The following is a 22,528-nucleotide window of genomic DNA, read 5'->3' as shown; positions in this document are numbered from 1 at the left end:
TTGTTTTCTAAGATGATTATGATGTAAAAACTATCTTAGAAAGTTTACGTTTTCAACGATGATGTTTTTTAAAATCGTCGTTAATTAAACTTCACTTTTAACGATATTGATTATAACGACAGTCAAGAACCGTCGTTAAGAGCCCAATTTAATCGTCGTTAAAAAACTTTATTGTAGTAGTGTTTCTTTAGAATGTATAGAGAAAGAAACAAAGAGTCTTTATCCTATCCTACTGATCCTAACTCAACTCTCCCTTAAGGATAACAAATACACTCCAACAAGATATGATTAGAGACAAGATGACGCTATCAAAAACCTATTGGTTGTTTTCCTATCATATCTTTTCATATCATAGTTGTCAATCCCGTGATAGCAAAACAAAGAAGCTAACCCTAAAGTGGGATAACAAATAGTGGGGTGATCGTATTCTATTATATATATATTATTTAGTATTATTATTATTATTATTATCAAGTTTAATTAAATTTTTAGTCCCTCAAAATTTTTTATACAACTTTTAATTTTTTGTCCACAATTTTAGTTCTTCTAAAAGCTTTTGTTTATTTTTAGTCCCTTGTTTATTTTTATTGCTCAAAATTAGTTCTTATTTTATCAATTTTTAGTCCTTATTTATTTCATATTTTTGAACTACTTTTTAGCAATACAAATAAACAAAGGACTAAAAATGGACAAAAACTTTAGAGGGAAAAAATGATTAAGAAAAATTAATGAATGACTAAAAGTTATAAAAAATATTTTGAGGAACCAAAATTTATAATATGAAAAAATTGAAAGAATAAAAACTTAATTAACCTTTATTATTATTATTATTATTATTTAGTCACAAATAAATAAAAGTTTACAAATAACATTTAAAAACTCACTATCTTTGACTCAAATTTTGGGTACTACTTAAAACCTAAAAACCCGAAACCAACGTTGCACGAAAAATAAAGAAAATTTTTATTTACACCACATCTATATTAAATACATACTCTTCTTTATTTTATTTTTTTATATTTTTTCAACCTTTAACTTACACCCCATGTTAGTCAATCTTATTTTCATCATTTTTTATTGTTCTTTACACCCTAATTTTAAACTTTATCTAAAATCTTATTTTAATCTTATATTTATTATTCTTCATCTTAATCCTATATTCACTATATAATATTGTGCATTTTCCTTCATGTGATAATGCATTTCAAGGCACATACATCACTAACTTCATCTATTATACACCTTAATTGTAATTTGCAAAGCAAAGCTTTTGATAGTAGTTTCTCTCTTATAAGTGCATTCGATTAAGCATTCATTTCTTAATCCATGTCTACAACATCAATGATTACAAGCTGCAACAACTCTTAAGTGCGCTGGTTTGATTTAGTATTACTAAAAATACATAAATCAAGTCTAAAACTGTGTTTTTAAAATTGTGTTATAGTTCTGGAAATATATTTCGAAATAGTATACATTATACCAGAATTACATTTCTGGAACAGGTATACATGTTAATCAGTCCACAACCCATTCTTAAAAAAAAAAAAAAACTTATTCCACTTAGTTCCCGCAAATTCTAAATATTTGATTTAGTTCGATTCTCATCTCCAATTACCATTGGGAAATACGCATATAAAAAGTACAATTGCAGAGATTATAATTTATCCCCTTACAATGTTGATTCAATTTCATATAAAAAGTTATGTTTGATTATATACCTATCCTTGCGAATGAGAGAAACTAAGGAACTCATTGAACAAAAGGACTCCAAAACCCTAGAACCCAACCCATCAAGTTATACTTCTATTAGCCAACGACACTAAAAAATAGAAGATTTGCAAAATACTTTCAATTGTGTAAACTATTTTTATTATATACTTACATGTATTCATAAAGAACCATCTACTAAAACAACAAGTCTTCAACGGTCTTCTTGCCAAAACTATATTTTGAGTCTACAGAGTTAAGTAAGCCTGGAGCCTTAATGTGATCTTCGATAATAATATCTGTAAAAATTTGAAGATCAGTTATATGATATTGTATCCAAATCTGACTATTATGAGTGAGCATGGATGGAGAAAGACAGAGAGCCTTACACATATATATTTATGTTGTAGATGGAAGCATATTTTCTCAGGAGTCGTTCTATGGTGTACCACTCTGAACGATCAGATCCATCTTGATAACCAATTCGTGGCATGTGTATTGATGCTTTGAAGAATGATCAAAAAGATTTTGTATGAGCATGTCTAATCATGCATGAATTTAATTTTGAAGTATTTATTTAATGCATTAAAAGACTGCAATATTAAGTATTAAGGATTTCCTTATTTACTCTATTATTAGGTTTCCCATATTATGTATCTATTCTTATTATAAATAAAGGTATTATCTGTCGTAATCACACACAACATAGTAAATTCCTTTCTTACATGGTATTAGTAGTTTAGGTTTTCTTTTCGATCCCTCTTTTTTTATCAGTCGCGGCCATTTTTTTTCAATCACTTTCTTACCGTAAACCTCCTACCTCCGATGAACCCAACATCGTCGACCTTGTTGATGTTCAGTCCCCATACATCGTCGCACTCTAGCACTTGAAACTCACACGCCTACACCATCATAACACATGATGTTGTTTTCTAGTGTACCCATCGTCGGCAATCATTCCCGCCGCCCTTCCTCTACTCCAACGCACTTGCTTGGACCCGTTAGGCTCGTGTTTGACACTTAGGCTCAACTTCTTCTGTTTGGCTCCATTTGGTGTTGTTTGACCACAATTTGGTGTTGTTCGGCCCCATTTAGTGTTGTTTGGCCTTGTTTGACTCCTACATTTCTCATGCCTTCCTTCCACCCTACTTCCGCTTCCTCTGTTGTGACTTCCACCAACGCATTGTTGATCTCGTGCGAAACATTAACTGGGACAACAAATTATAGCACATGGACTGATGTTGTTCAGCTTTGATTCCAAGGCCATGGTTGTGCTGATCACTTGACGACTAAAGTGAAGGATATTCCCACATCAGAACAAGCTCGTTGTACGCAAGTTGACGCTTTATTGTGCAGCGTCCTCTAGTTCTCTCTTGCTCCCAACCTTCAACCACAATATCAAGCTTTTCCCACTTGTTATGAGATATGGAGTAAGGCTAAAAAGGTCTATTCCAACAATGTCCATCGTCTCTACAACATCATAACCGCCTTGATGACCACAAAATTGGAGAACATGGATATGCAGACCTAACTTAGTAAGCTTGAATGTTTAGTTGCTGATTATAACCCTCACATGCCTTTTACAAGTGATGCAGAGACATTCAATAAGCAGCGCAACCAGTTTTTTTATGGTCCTTGTCCATGCTGGCCTCACACCTTGTAAGTGGATAAGAATAACTGACCTTAGTTTTTCTACTGCAATTAGTTAATAGTTGGCTTTAATTAGTTGACAGTTATAACTGAATCTCAGCAGTATAAATATTGCTACTACTGTAAGAGATTTCAATGGCTTTGTATATTCTTCATGTTCAATAATACAAGTCTTGATTCTCTCTCTCTTTTTATATATCTTTTCTACATGGTATCCAAAGCTATTTGATCCTTTTTCATGGCTTCTGCATATCCTAGTGCTACTCATGTTAACATCGACACAAGTGTTGTTCCAACCGATGAAGCTCCAACTGGCAAGATTCCAGTTAGTTCTAATTTTCCGTTCTACTCTGAGATTATCTTCAATTTTGGCATGACTCCTCACTCTACACCTATCATGCTTATATTGAAGCAATTGTCGCAACATTTATGGTTATATTGAACCAACTGTCACAACAAGGCTCGCGATCAAGCGAAGTTAGTGAATATGGCTCAATTCTCTCCCCTGCCCAGACTGCAAGAGAGGCAACTGCCTTGCTACAGATGTTACAATTTCTACTGTTGAGTACAATGAATTGATCCAAATTCGTGCAGCCCAACCCCTTGCATCACCTATTATTTCTGTGGCTCAATCTAGTAATCATGTAGCCTATATCTCTTAGTCCCTTTTTCTCGGACCCTGGATCCTTGACTTTGGTTCCTCCTATCATGTGATTGGTAATCAAAACATTTTCCTCTCATTTGTCCTTTTCAAATTCTCTGTCATCTGTAACACCTGCAAATAACTCTCAAATCCCAGTTCATGGCATTGGACAAACCCTCTTCCTAACTTATCCCTAAATTTTGTCTTATTTGTTCATGGTTGTCTTTTTAATTTAATCTCAATTAGCAAACTCACTCTCACTCTTGACTATTCTATTTTGTTTGTTAACAATTATGTTCTTGTACAAGATTGACACACTAGGCGAACATTAGAGCAAGACATGAATCTAGAGAGTTGTACCAACTTTCACCGCCAGTGACCTGTGTCTCCACTATCTCTCCAGAACTTGCTCATCAGCATCTCAATCATCCTAGTCTTGACAAACTACGCCCTTTAACTCCCAGTCTTTTATTGTTAAGTGCCTTCAGCGTGAGTCATGTCAGTTAGGCAAACATGCTCGTCATACTTATAGTCCTCATGTCATAAACGTGTTGCATCACCTTTTGCTTTAGTTCACTCCGACATTTGGGGTCCTATTTGTGTTTGTTCAACCTTGGGATATTTCTATTTTGTTACCTTCATTGGATGATTATACTTGGGTTTTCTAAATAAAAAGACGTTCTGATATGTTTTTGCATTTTTCAAGATTTTGCACATGAAATTCATGATCAATTTGGGGTTTCCATTGAGACTTTACGCACTGATAATGCCCATGAATATTTATCTTCCCATGTCTTTGGTTCCACTTGTTATGTCCATGATCTTACACCAAGTAAAGATAAGCTTCCTACTAGGTCCTTAAAGTGTCTTTTCCTTGGTTACTCTCGTCTTCAAAAAGGTTATCATTGTATTTGTCCTCAACTTCCACGATATATTGTATCTACTAATGTTGCCTTCTTTGAGAATACCCCATTTTTCTCAAATTCCACCACTAAAGATATTCCTCGAAGTACACCCTAATGTTCCACCTATTGTGCCAACCCCAATTATTGTCCCTCCTACACCACCACTAGTTGTCTACCATGACCACAACCTCCACCAGTGGTGCCATCTCTTGGTCCTCCAGCATCATCTGTTGCTCCAAACATCCCTCCACCAGCACTGCTTGTACCAAACCTTCCAATTGCTTATAGAAAAGGTATTCAATCTTCCCACAACTCTAACCCTTAATATGCCTTTTCTCTTAGTTATAGTTGTGTATCTCCCACCTATTTCTCTTTTGTCTCTTCTTTGGATTCTGTGTCTATCCCTAAGACTACAGGTGAAGCCATGGCTAATCCACAATGGCAATAGGCAATCCTGGAGGAAATGGATGCCTTAGACACCAACACTTGGAAACTTGTCCCTTTACCTATTGGCAAGACTAGATGGCAGTATTGATCGATATCAGGCTTGCTTGGTGACCAGAGGATACACTCAGATTTTTGGTCTTGACTACAAGGACACCTTTTCCCAGGTGGCCAAAATCACTTTTGTGCGTCTCTTTCTTGTTATGGCTGCCATTCAACATTGACCTCTTCACTAGTTGGACATCAAAAATGCCTTACATGAGTTGCAAGAAGTTTATATGGATCAACATCCAGATTTTACAGTTTAAGGTAACACTTGGTTGGTGTGTTGGCTTCATCTTCTCTCGATGGTTTGAAGCAGTCTTCTCATGCATGCTTTAGTCGCTTTAGCTCTGCCTTTTTCCAGTTTGGCATGACCCATTGTGAGCCTGATCTGTCAGTGTTTTTCATCCATTTTCCATTTGGTCATTGCATCTATCTTGTTGTCTATATTGATGACATTGTCATTGCTCGCAATGATTCTAAGGCTATTCTTTGCCTTAAATCTCATCTCCATAGTCAATTTCAAACTACTAAGGACATGGGTCCGCTCAAATACTTTTAGGGATTGAAGTTTCCCAATCCTCCTCAAGCATTGTCATTTTCCAACAAAAGTATGCTCTGTATCTCTTAACTGAGGTATGCACGATTGTCGCCCTAGTGATACTCCTATGGAGCTAATGTGAAGCTTCTCCCGGGTCAAGGGTTGCCATTGGAAGACCTGGGAAGATAGCATTTTTTGGTGGACAAACTGAATTATCTTATTGTCACTAGACCCGACATCACTTTTGCAGTCGGTGTGCTTAGTTAGTTTATGAAAGAACAGATTGATTATCATTGGAATGATGTAATGCACACACTTCGATATATCAAGAATGCATCGGTAGTGGATTGTTGTATGAAGACAGCCAATGCTAAAGTTGTTTGTTACTCTGATGCTCATTGGAGGAAACTTGATCTCTTGGAGAAGCAAGAAGCAAAAAACTGTTGCTAGATCCAATGTTGAAGCTGAGTATCATGCCATGGCAGCAGCTCCATCTGAGAGATCACATGGCTTAGGTAACTTCTCTAACAAATAAAATTTGTAGACATTCAGCATACCAAACTATTATGTGACAATGAGGCTGCTCTCCACATTGCTTCAAGCCTGGTCGGTCTTTCATGAGTGAACAAAACACAAAGATTGATTATCACTTTGTGCAAGACAACATATTCTCAAGAGAAATCACCATCGAGTTTGTCAACTCCAAAAGATCAACTAGCAGACATGCTCACAAAATCCCTCAAGGGCTCTCGTGTTGATGATATTTTTAACAAGCTTGGTTCATATGACATATGCTCCACTTGCACGGGAGTGTGAAATATACGTTTAGGATATGATTGATATGTTTTAATTGTATAGCTAAAATTAGGGATTTCCTTATTTACTCTTCATTATTAGGTTTTCCTTATTATGTATCCATTCTTATCATAAATAAAGGTATTGTGTGTGACAATAACACACAACCCAGTAAATCCTTTCTTACAAGACACAGATTACTTCACAATAATGAGATTATCCTACACTTTAATACTACTGTAGATATACTTTCCTTTCCAGCTTGTCTCTTCTGCTTATATGATTGATATAATACATGGTAGTAAGTATGCCAGATCAAGGTATTGCAGCAACAAAATTCGGTATTTAAACACAGATGAACCATTAGTATTCATTTGGAATATTATGCTTAGAATAAATTGCTAATGATCATGCATTCACATGCACAGTCCTCAACCATGCATGTAAGAAATAAGAAAAAGGCAATATGATAAATTAAAAGGAAATGGAAGACAAAACATGAATTAAATAAATTTGGAAGCATGTTACCAGAATTCTGAGCAGCTGAGTACGCTGCCTTTGTTAAGCTGCTTTCCAAGTGGGGAAGTGAGATTTCACTGCGACGGATTTTGTGCCTTGGATTATAAGACTGAACCACAGCTAAAGCAACCATTTTGGGAGCATTTCCATCCATTTGTTCACCACAACAATCTACAAGTAACAAGGCAGAAATAAAGAGGCATCAATCATATACAGATATCCACCACATCACAGATTAAACACATGCAAGAAAAGCTCTTGGTAAATTTTTTTACTAAAAGCTGTTTTGAACAGAAAATAAGCTAATCCAAGCTAGCTTATATTTGTGCTTGTGATTTTAGGGACTTTTAGGGAAGAAAAAATTATAGGAGAGGAATAATTTGATTTCATTCTGACCTAAAATAATAACTAAATCAGATCAAATCAGAAGAATAGTCTGACCTAAACAATTATTCTGACCTAATTATTCAATCTTCTAGATTACTAATTCCAAAAATATACATACAGCTGTTGACAGTGTTCAAAACAGTTCATAATGCATTTGGTGAGAACCTAAAAAAGATAAGCATTTTCCCCTTAACATCACAATCAAAAATGCCACTAATCCAAAGACACTAAATTTGGCAATTGGCTAATGTTACATGTCAAAGGATAATTTTCTGATTATTATTGATAGAAGAGCATGTGCTCTTAAATAGAATACAAGGTAATCTAAAAAAGGAAACTCTTAAACTAATGTTCATCATTGTACCCACTGTCAATTCCTATAATTAAGGGTCAATGATTCCTGGTCATAAATACGTAATATGCAGCTAATCAAATCTCCTAATTATGGGATTTAAATCCTATCTATAAACGGAAATAAAATATACAGTGGGGTTCTGACATTACATATTATTTTAATATAAAGAACATGCATCACACATCAAGTAATTTGCAGTAACAGATATAAGCCCTACCCCACCTTTCAGAGGACAGTAAGGTACCCATATACTCCAGAAGATAAAAAGAAAACACCTTGACGGAAGTTTAGCAGTCAGCATTAGATGTTTAGGAGATCAATTGTTCATTAACAACACCTTATGATTACAGAGAATATTAAAACAATATATATTCTTGCACAAACAATGTGGAAAATGGTAATAGGAAATAACATCCCCAAGAAATAGCTGCAGTGGTTGGTAGTGTGGTGGTGACATTGAAAGTGTTATATAATAATTGAGACAATTTCTGTTCCGCTGGTCAAGAAATTAAGATTGCCTGCTTGTAGGTCAGGTTAGTATTGATATTTATTCACTGGCACATAGAGTATGCGGTCAATATATAGACTTGACATAATTATTCTGTCACTATCAGTTCTCACCATCAAGCCTTATAAGATGCAGATCACCAAGATGCAAATCCCCATGTTCAGAAGCCCATTGATATGCATCACCAATGCTTGTAGAAAGTTTGGACAGTGCATCAAACATTCCACCGTGACCCCAATGTCCAGAGGTGTCAACGCAGCTGAAAAACAAGATTTTATATTCAGTAAATAATAAATTCAATGACTTCTTCAACACGGAACAGTTTGTGAATCATAGTTGTTGGAGCTTGTGATACTTCTAATCTTAATTTCTTTATTACCATACTTTCTTTATTGGCACAGATTTATTTCCCTGTAATTTAATATCCTTTATTTCTTGTAATTTCAGGAGAAGAAAATGATATTTTCATTATTGATTGATCAAAACTATGAGTTAATAGGCAGAACTGGTCAGGAGAAATCCTAACCACCCTGGTTACAAAATAAGTATAAGGATAAGATGGGGAGAATCAGATCAGATCAGAATAATCTGATCTCGATCTTAACTACCCAATCCTTACACTTCGCATCAGAAAGTAACATCCTTCATTGCAGGATTCTTCTCTATGTTCGACACCTTCATTGTGTGCCCGTGTCCCTTTTATTTACCTTGGCCATATCTAATCTATAGCCAATACAGGATTTCCACACATCCTTTCAAACCTAGAATTAGACATTTCGAGCTTGGAGACATTGGAGTATTGTAAGAGAACTGCAGTTATTCAACTGCAGTCTCAGGTAGTTAAGATTAGTTAAGTCTTAGTGAGTTAGTGTAGTTAAGACTAGCTACTAAGATAGTTAGTTAGTGACAACTAATTACAGCTGTCATGACTAACAGCTTTGTCCATATAAACAGTTTTGTACTCTTGAGTTTGTTGGGTTAATGAAACTGAAGTTTCTCTCCTCTTTCTTTTGTATTATCAAAAATATCTTCTCTCGAGACTCTATTATGGTATCAGAGCCTAGTGTGATCAACTATGGCTTCTTCGAACAATTTGTCACCTCCTCTTCCGCATTTCCAAACTCCATTGTTGAGAAGCTCGAAGATTCCAATTTTTTATGCGGCAACAACAGGTGGAACCAGTGATCAAATCTCATCGTCTTCAACGGTTTGTAGCAAATCCGATAATTCCTTCGGGGTTCCTCTCTGATGAAGATAGTGCAATCGGACATGAAAATCCTGCGTATGAAGCTAGGAGAAGCAGGATCAGGTGCTGCTCACATGGCTGCAGTCGACTCGTTCAAAGTCAATCCTTTCTCGAGTGCTTGGAAGCATTCACTCTTATCAAGTCTAGGAGAAAATCCATAACTATTTTCACAAACAAACATGAGCAAGAGCTCGTCAATTGCGGACTGAACTACACGTGACAGTGCTTGCAGACAAGCCTATGCATGAATTTCTACTCAAAATCAAGGCTATTTCTGATTCTCTAGCCTCTATTGGAAGTCCGATCTTCGAAGGTCTTCTTCAAGATTATTACTCTGTGAAAGCAAGTTTGAATCTCTTCCGATTGACAAGGTTGAAGCATTGCTGCTCATGAAGGTCGTCTTCAAAGGTTTCAGAAGCATGCTTTCTCTGACTCACCGGCAGTCAACAACACACAGGCTAATCCTAGTTTTCCGTCTGCACATGGATATGAAGGCTAAATGTGCCAAACAAAGCCTCACAACCTAATTCTGAGAATTTTGTGTCTAACTCTAGCAATGGTTTTGATCGCGGAGGTAACTTTAATCGTGGCAGTCGGCGTGGTGGTGATCATAGCTCAGGGACCTTGGTTTCGTAGCAAGCAAGTGTGATCCAATCCTTGTTTATCTACAAAGCTCAATCTCAAACAGTTTATCTTTTGGTTTATGTGGATGACATTATTATAATTGGTAGTTCACCTCAACTAATTCAACATCTCACTGCCAAACTTAACTCCACTTTCTCTTTAAAACAGCTAGGAAAGTTTGACTATTTTTTCGGTATTGAGGTCAAGACTCTTTCTGATAACTCCTTAGTACTTACTCAGAGTACATATATCAGAAATCTCTTACAGAAAACTCACATGGCAGAGGCACAACTCATATATTCTCCTATGGTTACTAACTGTAAACTGTCTAAGTCTAGGGCTGATATCTTTTTTGATCCTACTCTCTATCGGTTTGTAGTGGGGGCTTTGCAGAACTCTACAATTAGTCAACCTGAAATAAGCTTTGAAGTCAACAAAGTTTGTCAATTCATGTCTAATCCCTTAGACATTCATTGGGTGGCAGTCAAACGTATTCTAAGGTATCTCAGAGGGTCCATTTCCCATGGTCTTCATCTCAGACCTGCTATTCTAGGCAGACCTCTCTCCATTCAAGCTCTCTATGATGCTGACTGGGCTTTTGATGTCGATGATCGTAGATCAACATCAGGAGTGGCAATTTATCTGGGTCCAAATTTGGTGTCCTGGTGGTCCAGAAAACAAGAAGTTGTGGCAAGGTCAAGCACTGAAGCAGAATACCGCAGCTTAGCTCAGGCTACAGCTGAAACTTTATGGATTCAAACTCTTCTGGCAGAACTAGGAGTTCCTTTCACCATACCAGTCATCTTTTCTAATAACTGAAGTGCTGTAGCACTAGCACATAATCCAGTTCTTCACACTTGCACCAAGCACATGGAGATTGATGTTTTCTTTGTTCCAGAACAGGTGCTGACAAAACAACTTATGGTTCATCACATTCCTGCTCTTGATCAGTGGGCAGATACATTGACACAGCCTCTTTCTCCAGCTCGGTTTTTTTGTCTCAAGGGCAAACTCAATGTACTTGAGCCTCCCCCAAAAGCCTCAACCACCTTGAGTTTGCAGGGGGGTATTGGAGTATTATAAGAGAACTGCAGTTATTCAACTGCAGTCAATCTCGGGTAGTTAATGTAAAGTTTCAAGCCAAAAGATAAGGTGCATGCATATTGTTTCTTGCTATGGCTGTCATGCGTCATTGGCCCCTCCATCAGCTTGATATTAAAAATGCATTCCTTCATGGTGACCTTGAGGAAGAGATCTATATGGAGCAACCTCCTGGGTTTGTTGCTCAGGGGGGTCTTGTGTGTAAGCTGCATCGATCCCTCTATGGGTTGAAGCAATCCCCTCGGGCTTGGTTTGGTAAATTCAGTCATATTGTTCAATTCTTTGGGTTGAAACGAAGTGAAGCTGATCATTCTGTTTTTTATTGTCATTCATCCCCTGGAAAATGTGTTTATTTGATAGTATATGTCAATGATATAGTGATTGCAGGGAATGATGCTACTAAGATTGTCCAGCTAAGGGAGCACTTATTCAGTCATTTTCAAACCAAAGACCTAGGGTATTTGAAGTACTTCCTTGGTATTGAGGTGGCTCAACCAGGAGATGGTTTTGTGATCTCACAGAGAAAGTATGCTCTTGACATTTTGGAGGAGACAAGCATGCAGAATTGTAGACCTGTTGATAGCCCTATGGATCTGAATCTGAAGCTCATGACAAATCAAAGTGAAATCTATCATGACCCCGAAAGATATAGGAGACTTGTGGGAAAACTAATTTATCTCACCATTACCAGACCTGATATTTCCTTTGTTGTTGGCGTGGTAAGCCAATTTATGCAAAATCCCCGTGTTGATCATTGGAATGTTGTTACACGTATTCTTAGATACATAAAGAGAGCTCCGGGACAAGGATTGCTTTATGAAGACAAAGGTAACACACAAATATCTGGATATTGTGATGCGGACTGGGCTGGATGTCCCATGGATAGGAGATCCACATCAGGATACTGTGTCTCCATTGGAGGACATGTTATCTCTTGAAAAAGTAAGAAGCAAGCTGTTGTTGCTCGATCTAGTGCAGAGGCTGAATACAGATCTATGGCTATGGTTACATGTGAACTTATGTGGGTTAAACAAATTCTTGAAGAGTTGAAATTCTGCAAAGTGGTGCAAATGAAGTTATATTGTGATAATCAGGCTGCTCTTCACATTGCTTCAAACCCAGTTTTCCATGAGAGGACCAAGCACATAGAGATTGACTGTCACTTTATTCGGGAGAAGCTATTGTCCAAAGAGATTGCCACTGAGTTCATTAATTCTAATGATCAGCCAGCTGATATTTTGACTAAGTCCTTAAGGGGGCCTAGGATTCAGTTTATATGTTCCAAGCTTGGTGCATATGATTTATATGCTCCAGCTTGAGGGGGAGTGTTATAATTATGTGTATCTTTTGATAGATTTTATAATTAGAAACGAAGCTATTAGAGAGAGGGTTGGAGTAGCGCCTATTGTAGAGAAGATGGTGGAAAATAGACTTAGGTGGTTTGGGCATGTAGAGAGAAGACCGGTAGACTCTGTAGTGAGGAGAGTAGACCAGATGGAGAGAAGACAAACAATTCGAGGCAGAGGAAGACCCAAAAAGACTATAAGAGAGGTTATAAAAAAGGATCTCGAAATTAATGGTTTGGATAGAAGTATGGTACTTGATAGAACATTATGGCGGAAGTTGATCCATGTAGCCGACCCCACCTAGTGGGATAAGGCGTTGTTGTTGTTGTTGTTGTAGCTTACTTAGTTTCCTGCTTATCTTGTTCTAGAAGACAACAGTATGACTTGTCTTGTCAAGCTGTCTCTTTCCCCCTTGATGTATATAAATATGTTATTTTGAATTCAATAAAGCTAAGCTAGTGTGAGAATAGTTTTTCCACACATAAGTCACAGCTTCAAGTGCTGCAAACCAATCTGAACTTTCTAGGGCCTGTTTGACATTTTTAGGTTCAGAAAGAGTAAGAATCAATGAAGGATGGAGTCTAGGATTATGAATTCCAGACTTGGATCTAGTTTGCATAGGATGAGTGTTAGTAGGAACTGAAGTTGGAGCAGGTATAGATTCATTATGAGACTCTGTATTGGATGACTAAGTGTGAGATGAAGTAGACTCAGATGAAGGTTGATTTGAGATAGAAGCAAAGCCAGAAGGAATAGAGGGAGCAGAAGGTGAGTGAGAGGAAGGCAGTTGTGAAAGTGAAGGTGTAGGAGTTACAAGAGGAGGAGACAGATCAGGGTTAAGACTGAAATAGGAGGTAATGTTTTGTGCTGGGCTAGAAGATGAAGGAAATAGATCCAAATAAGGAAATCTCAGCTCATTAAACAGCACATCCTTAGAAATATAAATTCTGCCAATTGAAGACAGACATTTATAGCCTTTATGAGATGAGGAGTACCCAAAGAACACACATTCCTGAGAACGAAAATTGAGTTTATGAGTATGATAAGGTCTTAACAAAGGAAAACAGGCACAGCCAAAGGTTTCAACGAAATGGAAGTCAGGATCTTTGTTGAAAAGAGTGACAAAGGGAATAGCAAAGTTTAGAGATGCGGTAGGCAGTCTATTAATTAGGTAGACAACAGTAGTAAAGGCATAGTCCCAAAATTGTAGAGGTAAAGCTGCATGATGTAACAAAGTGAGACCTAGATCAACTATGTGTCTGTGTTTTCTCTCAACCACACCATTTTGATGAAGTGTGTGAGGACAAATCAATCTGTGAGAGATACCATAGGAGGTTAGGACCCCCAATCAGATTAAACACTTTTAATTTTGGTATTAAGCTGCAGTTCAACTAAAGATTTAAAATCTTGAAAAACAGATGTAGTCTCAACTTTGGTTTTAATAGGAAATATCCAAATATATCTGGAAAAGGCATCAATGAAGGATACATAGTACTTGAAGCCAGAATAGGAAGTTAAATGAGATGGCCCCCATAAATCTGTAAAGACAAGTTCTAGAGGATAGTAAACAAAAGTAGAAGAATGAGATGACAGCCTGTGAGATTTTCCCATGCAACAAGAAGCACAAAAGTCTGAAAACGTTTTATTAGATGGTGAAATATTACACTGATTGAAAACTAACTTCAATACATGACTATTGGGATGGTCAAGCCTAGCATGCCATAGACTAATAGTGCTAGGAGGTGAATTTACAGAACTAGAAGCTACAACATAACTTTTATTAACAGTAGGAGATGTGATCGAACCAGAAGTGGAAGTTGACAACAACTAAGAAGAGTGATCTTGAAATCTGATGTTATGGAATGAATAAAGACCATCAGCACCAACAACACCCTGAAGGAGTACTTTATTGTGATTTCACAAGACAAAAGTGAGGATGAAACTCAGAAAACAGAGTTATCCCATGCAAACTGACTCACACTTAACAGATTTTTGGAAATTGAAGGAACATGCAATAGCTTATTAAGTTTGAAAGTAATATGAAAGCCATAAGGAGACACAAAGGATGAGGAACCAGTGCTAGAAATATGCAAACCTTCACCATTTCCTATAAATATTTGGTCAGGTCCATCAAAGTGTGCAAACAGTTTGATATGTTGTGATTCACCAGTCACATGGAAGCTAGCTCCAGAATCTAGAATCCAGGTTGAACTAGCTTGACCATTGCCATGAGAAGCTGAGTTTGTAAGCACTAGGTTGATTGGTTGGCTGAGCAGCAAGCTTGGGATTAGGATTAACCCAAGTGTTTGAAGATCTACTCGAACCAAATGAATAAGAAATTGGTTGAAGTGTAGTTGGATTAAAAAGGGTGAGTGACTCATGAGGCTGAAAGCTTATGTCAGTTCGAAAATGACATACATTAGTAGTATGTATGTCCATATTTGAGACAGATTTGGCACTGGAAGTTGGCAAATCTGTCACCACCACGACCCCTTCCGAGACCAGCGCAGCCACCACCACGATCAGAAAAGGCACCACGACCACCAATACCTCAACCATACAACCCTCTAGAGCCACCAGAATCACTAGATTTATATGAACTTGAATGCGAATAACCTTGAGTATAATTCAAGGATGGAAAAGTGAGCAATTAAGTGTCTCTTATGTAACGAAAAAGACAAGTCTCGTGACCGTAAAGCAGAGCTTCAATCTCAACAATGGATGGAGTTCATTTCTTGCTTTCAATCACTAAGATAACTGACGCATAATCAGAAGGGAGACCTTCCAGAATTGCATCAACGTACTCCTTATGGCGAACTGGAACACCAACATCGGCAAGCTCATCGACATAGCCTTTAATCTTATGGAGATATTCATCCATTGATTTTCCTTCAAGCGAAACTGCACGCATCGCAGTTCGCAGCTGGCGCGCTCTTGATTTAGTGTGAAGACTGAAATGCTCGTGAATCTTCTCCCACACTTGATAGGAGTGATTCGAGCCTAAAACACATGAGAGAACAGACTTCGAGAGAGTGGATTGGAGCCAAACAAGGAGCATTTGGTCCTGAACTTCCCAAGCCTCGTATTCTAGATTGATGCGATCGCCAATTCGTTCATCTTCCGTGAGATATCGAGGCGGAACAATCAGATTCACCACAAAACGTTGCAGTTTGTGTGATTTGATTATCGGTTCGACATGTTGTCGCCAGTGTAGGTAGTTGGAATCATCTAGCTTCTGAACTATGGAGGTTGGAAAAGAGTGCGAAGTAAAACCTTGAGACGCGGAAGCCATGAATGTGGAAGAAGAAACTGGAAAAATCGAAGAGAAGAGATTTCACGAAAAATTGGCTCTGATACCATTTTAGATTTAGAGAATAGAGAAAGAGAGAAAAATATTGAGAAATGATACTGATATTATTGGTTCAACATGTTGTCGCCAGTGTAGGTAGTTGGAATCATCTAGCTTCTCAGCTATGGAGGTCGGAAAAGAGTGCGAAGTAAAACGTTGAGACGCAGAAGCCATGAATGTGGAAGAAGAAACTGGAAAAATCGAAGAGAAGAGCTTTCACGAAAAAATGACTCTGATGCCATTTTAGATTTAGAGAACAAAGAAGGAGAAAAAAATATTGAGAAATGATACTGATATTATTGAGTCTGAAGCTTAGTTACAAAGATAGTTACAAAAGAGGTATTTATAGACCTCTAGGCCTTCAGCCTAAGCACAAAACTGAATAACAGAATTCTGTTATAACAGGATAACTGAATAACAGAATTTAGTTAGTGATACATGTGTAGTGCTGTTAGCAAAAGCTAACAGCCCTTGCAAAATTTTAGAGTTATTTACATATACTCTAATAGTTAGTGTAGTTAAGACTAGTTACTAAGATAGATAGTTAGTTAGTGACAACTAATTACAGCTGTCATAACTAACAGCTTTGTCTATATAAACAGTTTTGCACTGTTGAGTTTGTTGGGTTAATGAAATTAAAGTTTCTCTCCTCTTTCGTTTCTGTTTTCAAAAATATTTTCTCTCAAGTGTTAGGAAGTCCTACATTGCCTGCCTCAGTTCTTGGGGTACAGCTTATATATCTATTGGGCAACTTCACTTAGTGCCAATTGGTTTTAAGTTGAAATCAAACATGGCATCAGAGCCTATAGCCCATCTTAGATCTTGCCTATTCTAGTAGACTCGCCTGTATTGGCAGGCCTCTATGGAGAGGGGGTGTTAGGAAGTCCCACATTGCCTGCCTCAGTTCTTGGGGTACAGCTTATATATATCTGTTGAGCAACTTCACTTAGTGCCAATTGGTTTTAAGTTGAAATCTAACATCAAGATTCTATTAGGAGCTTGTAAGACTAGTCTTTTCACACCAATGTTTCTCATCTTCTCTTGCTCAACATTTATGTTATATTATAGACTTATGGTAGAAACTACTTGCCAGAGTAGAGCTATATTATAGGAAGCGAATCTGTCCTATTTACAATAATGCTCAACAATAGTGAATCTTTAAAATGCTTTCAAAAACCTCCTTCAGATTGGGACAATCACGCAGAACAAACAAGAAAAGAATCTACAGTTCTACTATAAAATGTTTAAATTTCATGCAATAGACAATGCTACCACATAAAAGAAATCGCAAACAGAAATAATTTCATTGGTTCAGATGAGCAAAAGCTTGGTGCATCAGAGCAAAAGCTGCAGCAAGGCAAATAAAAAGTTGACCTGAAAATTATAGCAGGTTCAGATGAACAAACATTTGAAGGAGCTGTACAATCTCCATACACAAAATGAACAGACCCAGAAGCTGAAGCGATGTCATTGCCCGTTGGGCTGATAGCGTCTTTTACATTCAATGATTGATATCCAAGAGCTTCCCACCTAGCTAGCTTCTTTTCCTCTGCCTTCTTCCTTGCAGACTCAATTTTTAGACTCTTTTCCTCATCTACATTTCTTCTGCTCCTCAAGTCTGTGATTGAGTCACAACTTGATTTAGACACTTCCTCAAATTTTTTAACCCAAGAAAGATATGAAGCCTCATCAAGACCAAGATCACAAGAGAGAGAAGCAGAATCTCTTTCCTTAACAGCATCCCCTTTTAAAATGTTTGTTGGATTGACCTCAAATTTCCTTTCATCATTATCAAGTATTTGTTCATCACGCATAGCAAGCACCCTGTCAGCCATAGCACAAATTTCTGGTATGTTCATATTCCTATGATTTCCATCATTGATCTCAGTGGGATCAAACATATGTAACCCAAATATGATGGATTTCAAATCACCACTTCCAACTTCAGATGGTTCTTTATTGTCATCTTTGAGAATGTTATCACCTATAACATTGAGGCTCAGCAGCAATTTTCTCTCTGCCCTGCGCATAATTACCTACAATGTAGCACATGAGTTCCTAGAGTTTATCTAAATACCCTCCACTATTACAGAATATAAAATTATAACAAAAACATACTTCCTCCACTGTCCGCTCTGTAACAAGGTTTATACACAATACATGGTTCATCTGGCCAATTCTGTGTGCTCTCTGCAAAGCTTGCTTGTCCACCTGAGGGTTCCAATCTTGCTCGTAGAATATAACCTAGAAAATGCCATGCAATAGTAAATTCTCAAAATATGTTTTAAACAGAGTACACTTACTCTAATTGTTGTGATACATTCCATAATTAGCACAGAATTTATTTTGTAATTAGTACAGATTTGATTAGTACAGATTTTGTTCCATTGTATTTTGATTTGTACTGATTTTGTTTCATTGTATTTCTTTCCTTAATTAGGTCGCTAGCAGCTTATAAATAAGTCATGTATTCACTCTTTGAAATACAGAATTATAATAATATTTAGATTATTATCTTTCAAGTCTAATACTTGCAGGTGATAACATAAACTTACAATAATTAAACCCACCTGTTAAAGAAATGGAAGTCCTATTCCAGTGGATTTTATGATTAACTTAAAAAGCTACTTCTCATTCTCCCATAATTAATTCCGTGAGGGTTTCCAAACATGCAAATGTATATCACATTTTTCAGCTTTAAGATGGAAAACATGAAAATCGTGTATAAGAAAATAATAACAAGACAAAAGGTCTGTTTGGAAGAGCTTATTTACAGCTAGTTTGCAAGGTATCAAAAAAACTGTACACAACTGTGATTTCAGCTACAATGTCAACATTTTAGGGATCCCTGCAACTGCAATTAAGGCCGCATTTGTCTGCAATTTCCAGCAATAAGAAGGATCACAACAAAACCGCGACCACGCCTATTGTTAGATTTCAACTTAAAACCAATTGACACCAAGTGAGGTTGCCCAACAGATATATAATCTGCACTGTGAGAATTGAGGCAGACGATGTGAGACTTCCTAACACCACCACCACCACCACCACCCCCCCCCCCCCCTCCTCCACAGATGCCTACTAGAATAGGCAAGAACCAAGATGGGCCATAAGCTCTGGTACCATGTTAGTTTTCAGCTTAAAACCAATTGACAGTTTGACACTAAGTGAAGTTGTCCAACAAATATATAAGTTGCACCCCAAGAATTGAGGCAGGCGATGTGGGACTTCTTAACACCCCCTCCCCCTCCATAGATATAATTTAAAACCTTTCTTGTTTGAACTTATCTTATGACATAAGCACTTGCGCAAGTTCGAGAGAGCTTATGATAAGTCCATAAGTTGTTTTTAGCTTATTTCAATAAACTCTCCAGGATAGCTTATGAAAACAGCTTATATGAAAACACTTTAACTTTATTTCCTCTTCAATTATAAAAAATAAAAAAAAAAAACTTATTAAAGTGCTTATACGATAAGCACTTATTCAATAAACAATTAATTAAGTTGTTTACCCTAATAAGCCCAAACTATCACCTGCTTACATCAACCTGAACAGCTAGGATGCATGGACCTGACATAGGACACGAATAATATATGAGCCAAATACTGAAATATGACAAATCCAAGAAATCATATGACCTGAGTTGATTATGGTACAACATGAAAAATTAGTATAATCATATAAGCACAAATCTTTAAAAGAGTGAAGCAGACTTTTTACAGTTAGGAATACTTAATACAACACAATTATCAATGCAATACAACATATTTTTAATCACTCTCTACATTATTTGGCACCCTTATTTTTTGTCTCTAATGTTTCAATAAACAGTATAATCATCTCCATATGAACCTCAAATATATGCAATCAAGACAACCAAAATCAACACCCATGGAACCCATGGACTGCCACATTTATATGCAAAACAAGAATGCAACCTTGAACAAATGGAATCCTTAAAAATAATTAACATTTTCTATATACAATATTTAAAAAAAGGCAAGAAATAAATCAGTAGTCAGGTTCCAATTTGATGAAGGTTGAAAGCTTGACAGAACTCACAGTATCAGCAGCCACAAGATTCAAACCAACTCCCCCTGCTCTTGTTGAGATTATAAAAACAAATGCTTCATTTTGGTCAGCTTCAGAATTCAAGCCCATATTAGCTGATGAGCTACTGAAACTTCTTATAGCAGCAAAGCGCTCCTCAGCCCTAATCGATCCATCAAGACGTTCATAAGAATACTTTCGCAACTCCAGAAAATCCTATATTAGAACAAAAAAGTATTTCATCCATATATTCCTTAATATGAGGCACTTAACACAAAGGTAGAAAATCTTACTTGCAAAATGTCAAGTGTATGGGTCATTTGAGCAAAAAGGAGAACCCGGTGTCCAGAGTAATGCAACTTCTGAAGAAGTTGGTCCAGAATAAGCAGTTTACCACTGGCCTGATAGAGCAAAAAGCAATGTGGCAAGCATGAATGGTAGTGCAAGAGCTCAGCTAAGTGTATATTGTAAATAGAATCCTGTGGCTCTCGGACCTGTTATTTTGCCTCTTTAAGAAATTAAGTAGCTAAAACTTAGAATAATAGAAAATCCATGTTTTATTTCCTGCCCTTTGACTTAGTATACAGATTGGACAGTAGAGTTTGACAAGTTATGTCTCGTTGAAAAACACGAGCTACAGAGAGGGAGATCAAACAATGTGATAGAACAAACCAAATCTCTCGTTTATTACTCTTGTGGTACAAATGTACATCTAGGGATTAGAGCCTAGCCTCCCTAACCAACCCCCATGATTACTCCCGAATGAGTAATTCCAGGCAGTCGGTCTCTATTTATAGCTAACGACTAACTAACTAACTGCCTTTAACTGACCTAAACAGTTACAAGGCTAACTACTAAACTGTAACTGATCTTAGTCAGCTACCTAACCCTGGTTCTGGCTGCTGCTCTGGCTTCCTCTTATACTTGCCATGGGTCCTTCCTTCATACACTTGCTTAACAGGTAGCCTAACAGAATGTAAATGTTAAACTCAGTTTAGATGGTGTGAGGTGGCTAATTGGACGTGCCTGACAAAGACTTTTAACCACTACATTGTTTGACTTGAGAAAATATTTATCTATTTCCCATCCTTTTCTTATATTTTTTCCCTTCAAAGTGAGAAATGCAGCATTAAAAACAAATTTAGAGTACAAGATCAAACAGAAACAAACGTATAATCTGACAGCAACCAATATGACTTAAAGACTCAGGGTAGGATAAGTCCAAGGGCCCAAGTTATCATGTATGAAAAAGTTGTAGTTACCTGAACCAGATGTTCACCTTCTTCATACGGTTCGGACTCAATACCTGGAAAGAGATAAGGATGGCTGCATGCTTTTCTTAGTTGTATCACCTAAAAATGTGAATCACATTTGCCAATTGCTATCAGCTTTAATATGAAAGGATTACAGAAAAAAATAACAAAAGCACAAAAGGAAGTTGACATAGAATGACAAAATCAAATAAGAACAGATATAAATCCAAATACAGAAAAATAGAGAACTACTTCATAAGATTAGCAGTATTTGTCATGCTCCAGTCACATTCAACGGTACTGCACACCTAACACAAGATTATGAACTTAATATTCTACAAAAGAATACCATACTTTACAAGTAAATTTCTTTCGGAAAACGTGTGAAGTAGAAAGAATAAACATCTGATGTGTCCCTCCAGTTTCTACTCCTTCCCTCCCCTCATCATGCCACCACTGTCATCACATCATGTTAATCGTACCCATTCCTTGCGTAGTTTAGACGGGATCTCTCTCTCACCCACTCCCTGTTTCTCTCTCTTCCCTTCTCTCTCATCTCTCTTAGCCAGTGTGACCCTTCTTTGTTTGTTTATAAAGACAAAGGACATATCATCTACATTCTTGTTTATGTAGATGACAATATTATTACTCGTACCTCCAATGTTCTGGTTCAGCAACTCACCACCAAGCTTCATTCTCATTATTCCCTTAAACAGTTGGGGAAACTTGACTATTTTCTTGGCATAGAAATCAAGTCAGTGACTGATGGATTTATTTTACTGACTCAAAGCAAATATATCAGAGATTTGCTTCAGAAAACCAAAATGGCAGAAGCACAATCTATTTCTTCCCCTATGACTATTAATTGCAAGTTAACCAAAGCAGGCTCGCATTTACTTACTGACCCGACTCTCTACTGATCAATTGTTGGTGCTCTCCAATACACAACCATTACAAGGCCTGAGTTGAGCTATGCTGTGAACAAGGTCTGTCAGTTCATGGCTAATCCTACGAATTCTCAGTGGACATTTGTTAAACACATTCTAAGATACCTAAAAGGCT

The 22,528-nt window shown here is 37.1% G+C and overlaps 1 protein-coding gene across 1 annotated transcript in view; it reads right to left on the bottom strand.

Moving 5' to 3' along the window:
• Positions 1 to 1,660: 1,660 nt before the first annotated feature.
• Positions 1,661 to 22,528, bottom strand: part of LOC100797182 (probable helicase CHR10) — a 46,779-nt gene continuing 25,911 nt past the window's right edge. Inside the window, exons 9-17 of the mRNA XM_006573152.3 lie at positions 21,476 to 21,565; positions 20,507 to 20,614; positions 20,226 to 20,429; positions 18,281 to 18,406; positions 17,537 to 18,198; positions 8,610 to 8,755; positions 7,256 to 7,417; positions 2,097 to 2,211; positions 1,661 to 2,006 (exon numbers count right to left, since the gene is read on the bottom strand). Of these exons, the coding sequence (XP_006573215.1) occupies positions 1,982 to 2,006; positions 2,097 to 2,211; positions 7,256 to 7,417; positions 8,610 to 8,755; positions 17,537 to 18,198; positions 18,281 to 18,406; positions 20,226 to 20,429; positions 20,507 to 20,614; positions 21,476 to 21,565 (1,638 nt within the window). The 3' untranslated portion in view covers positions 1,661 to 1,981. The remainder of the gene's footprint in view (positions 2,007 to 2,096; positions 2,212 to 7,255; positions 7,418 to 8,609; positions 8,756 to 17,536; positions 18,199 to 18,280; positions 18,407 to 20,225; positions 20,430 to 20,506; positions 20,615 to 21,475; positions 21,566 to 22,528) is intronic.

This window comes from Glycine max, chromosome 1 (genome assembly GCF_000004515.6).
Source record: "Glycine max cultivar Williams 82 chromosome 1, Glycine_max_v4.0, whole genome shotgun sequence".
Lineage (NCBI taxonomy): Eukaryota > Viridiplantae > Streptophyta > Magnoliopsida > Fabales > Fabaceae > Glycine > Glycine max.
This window is presented reverse-complemented; position numbering and strand designations above follow the sequence as displayed.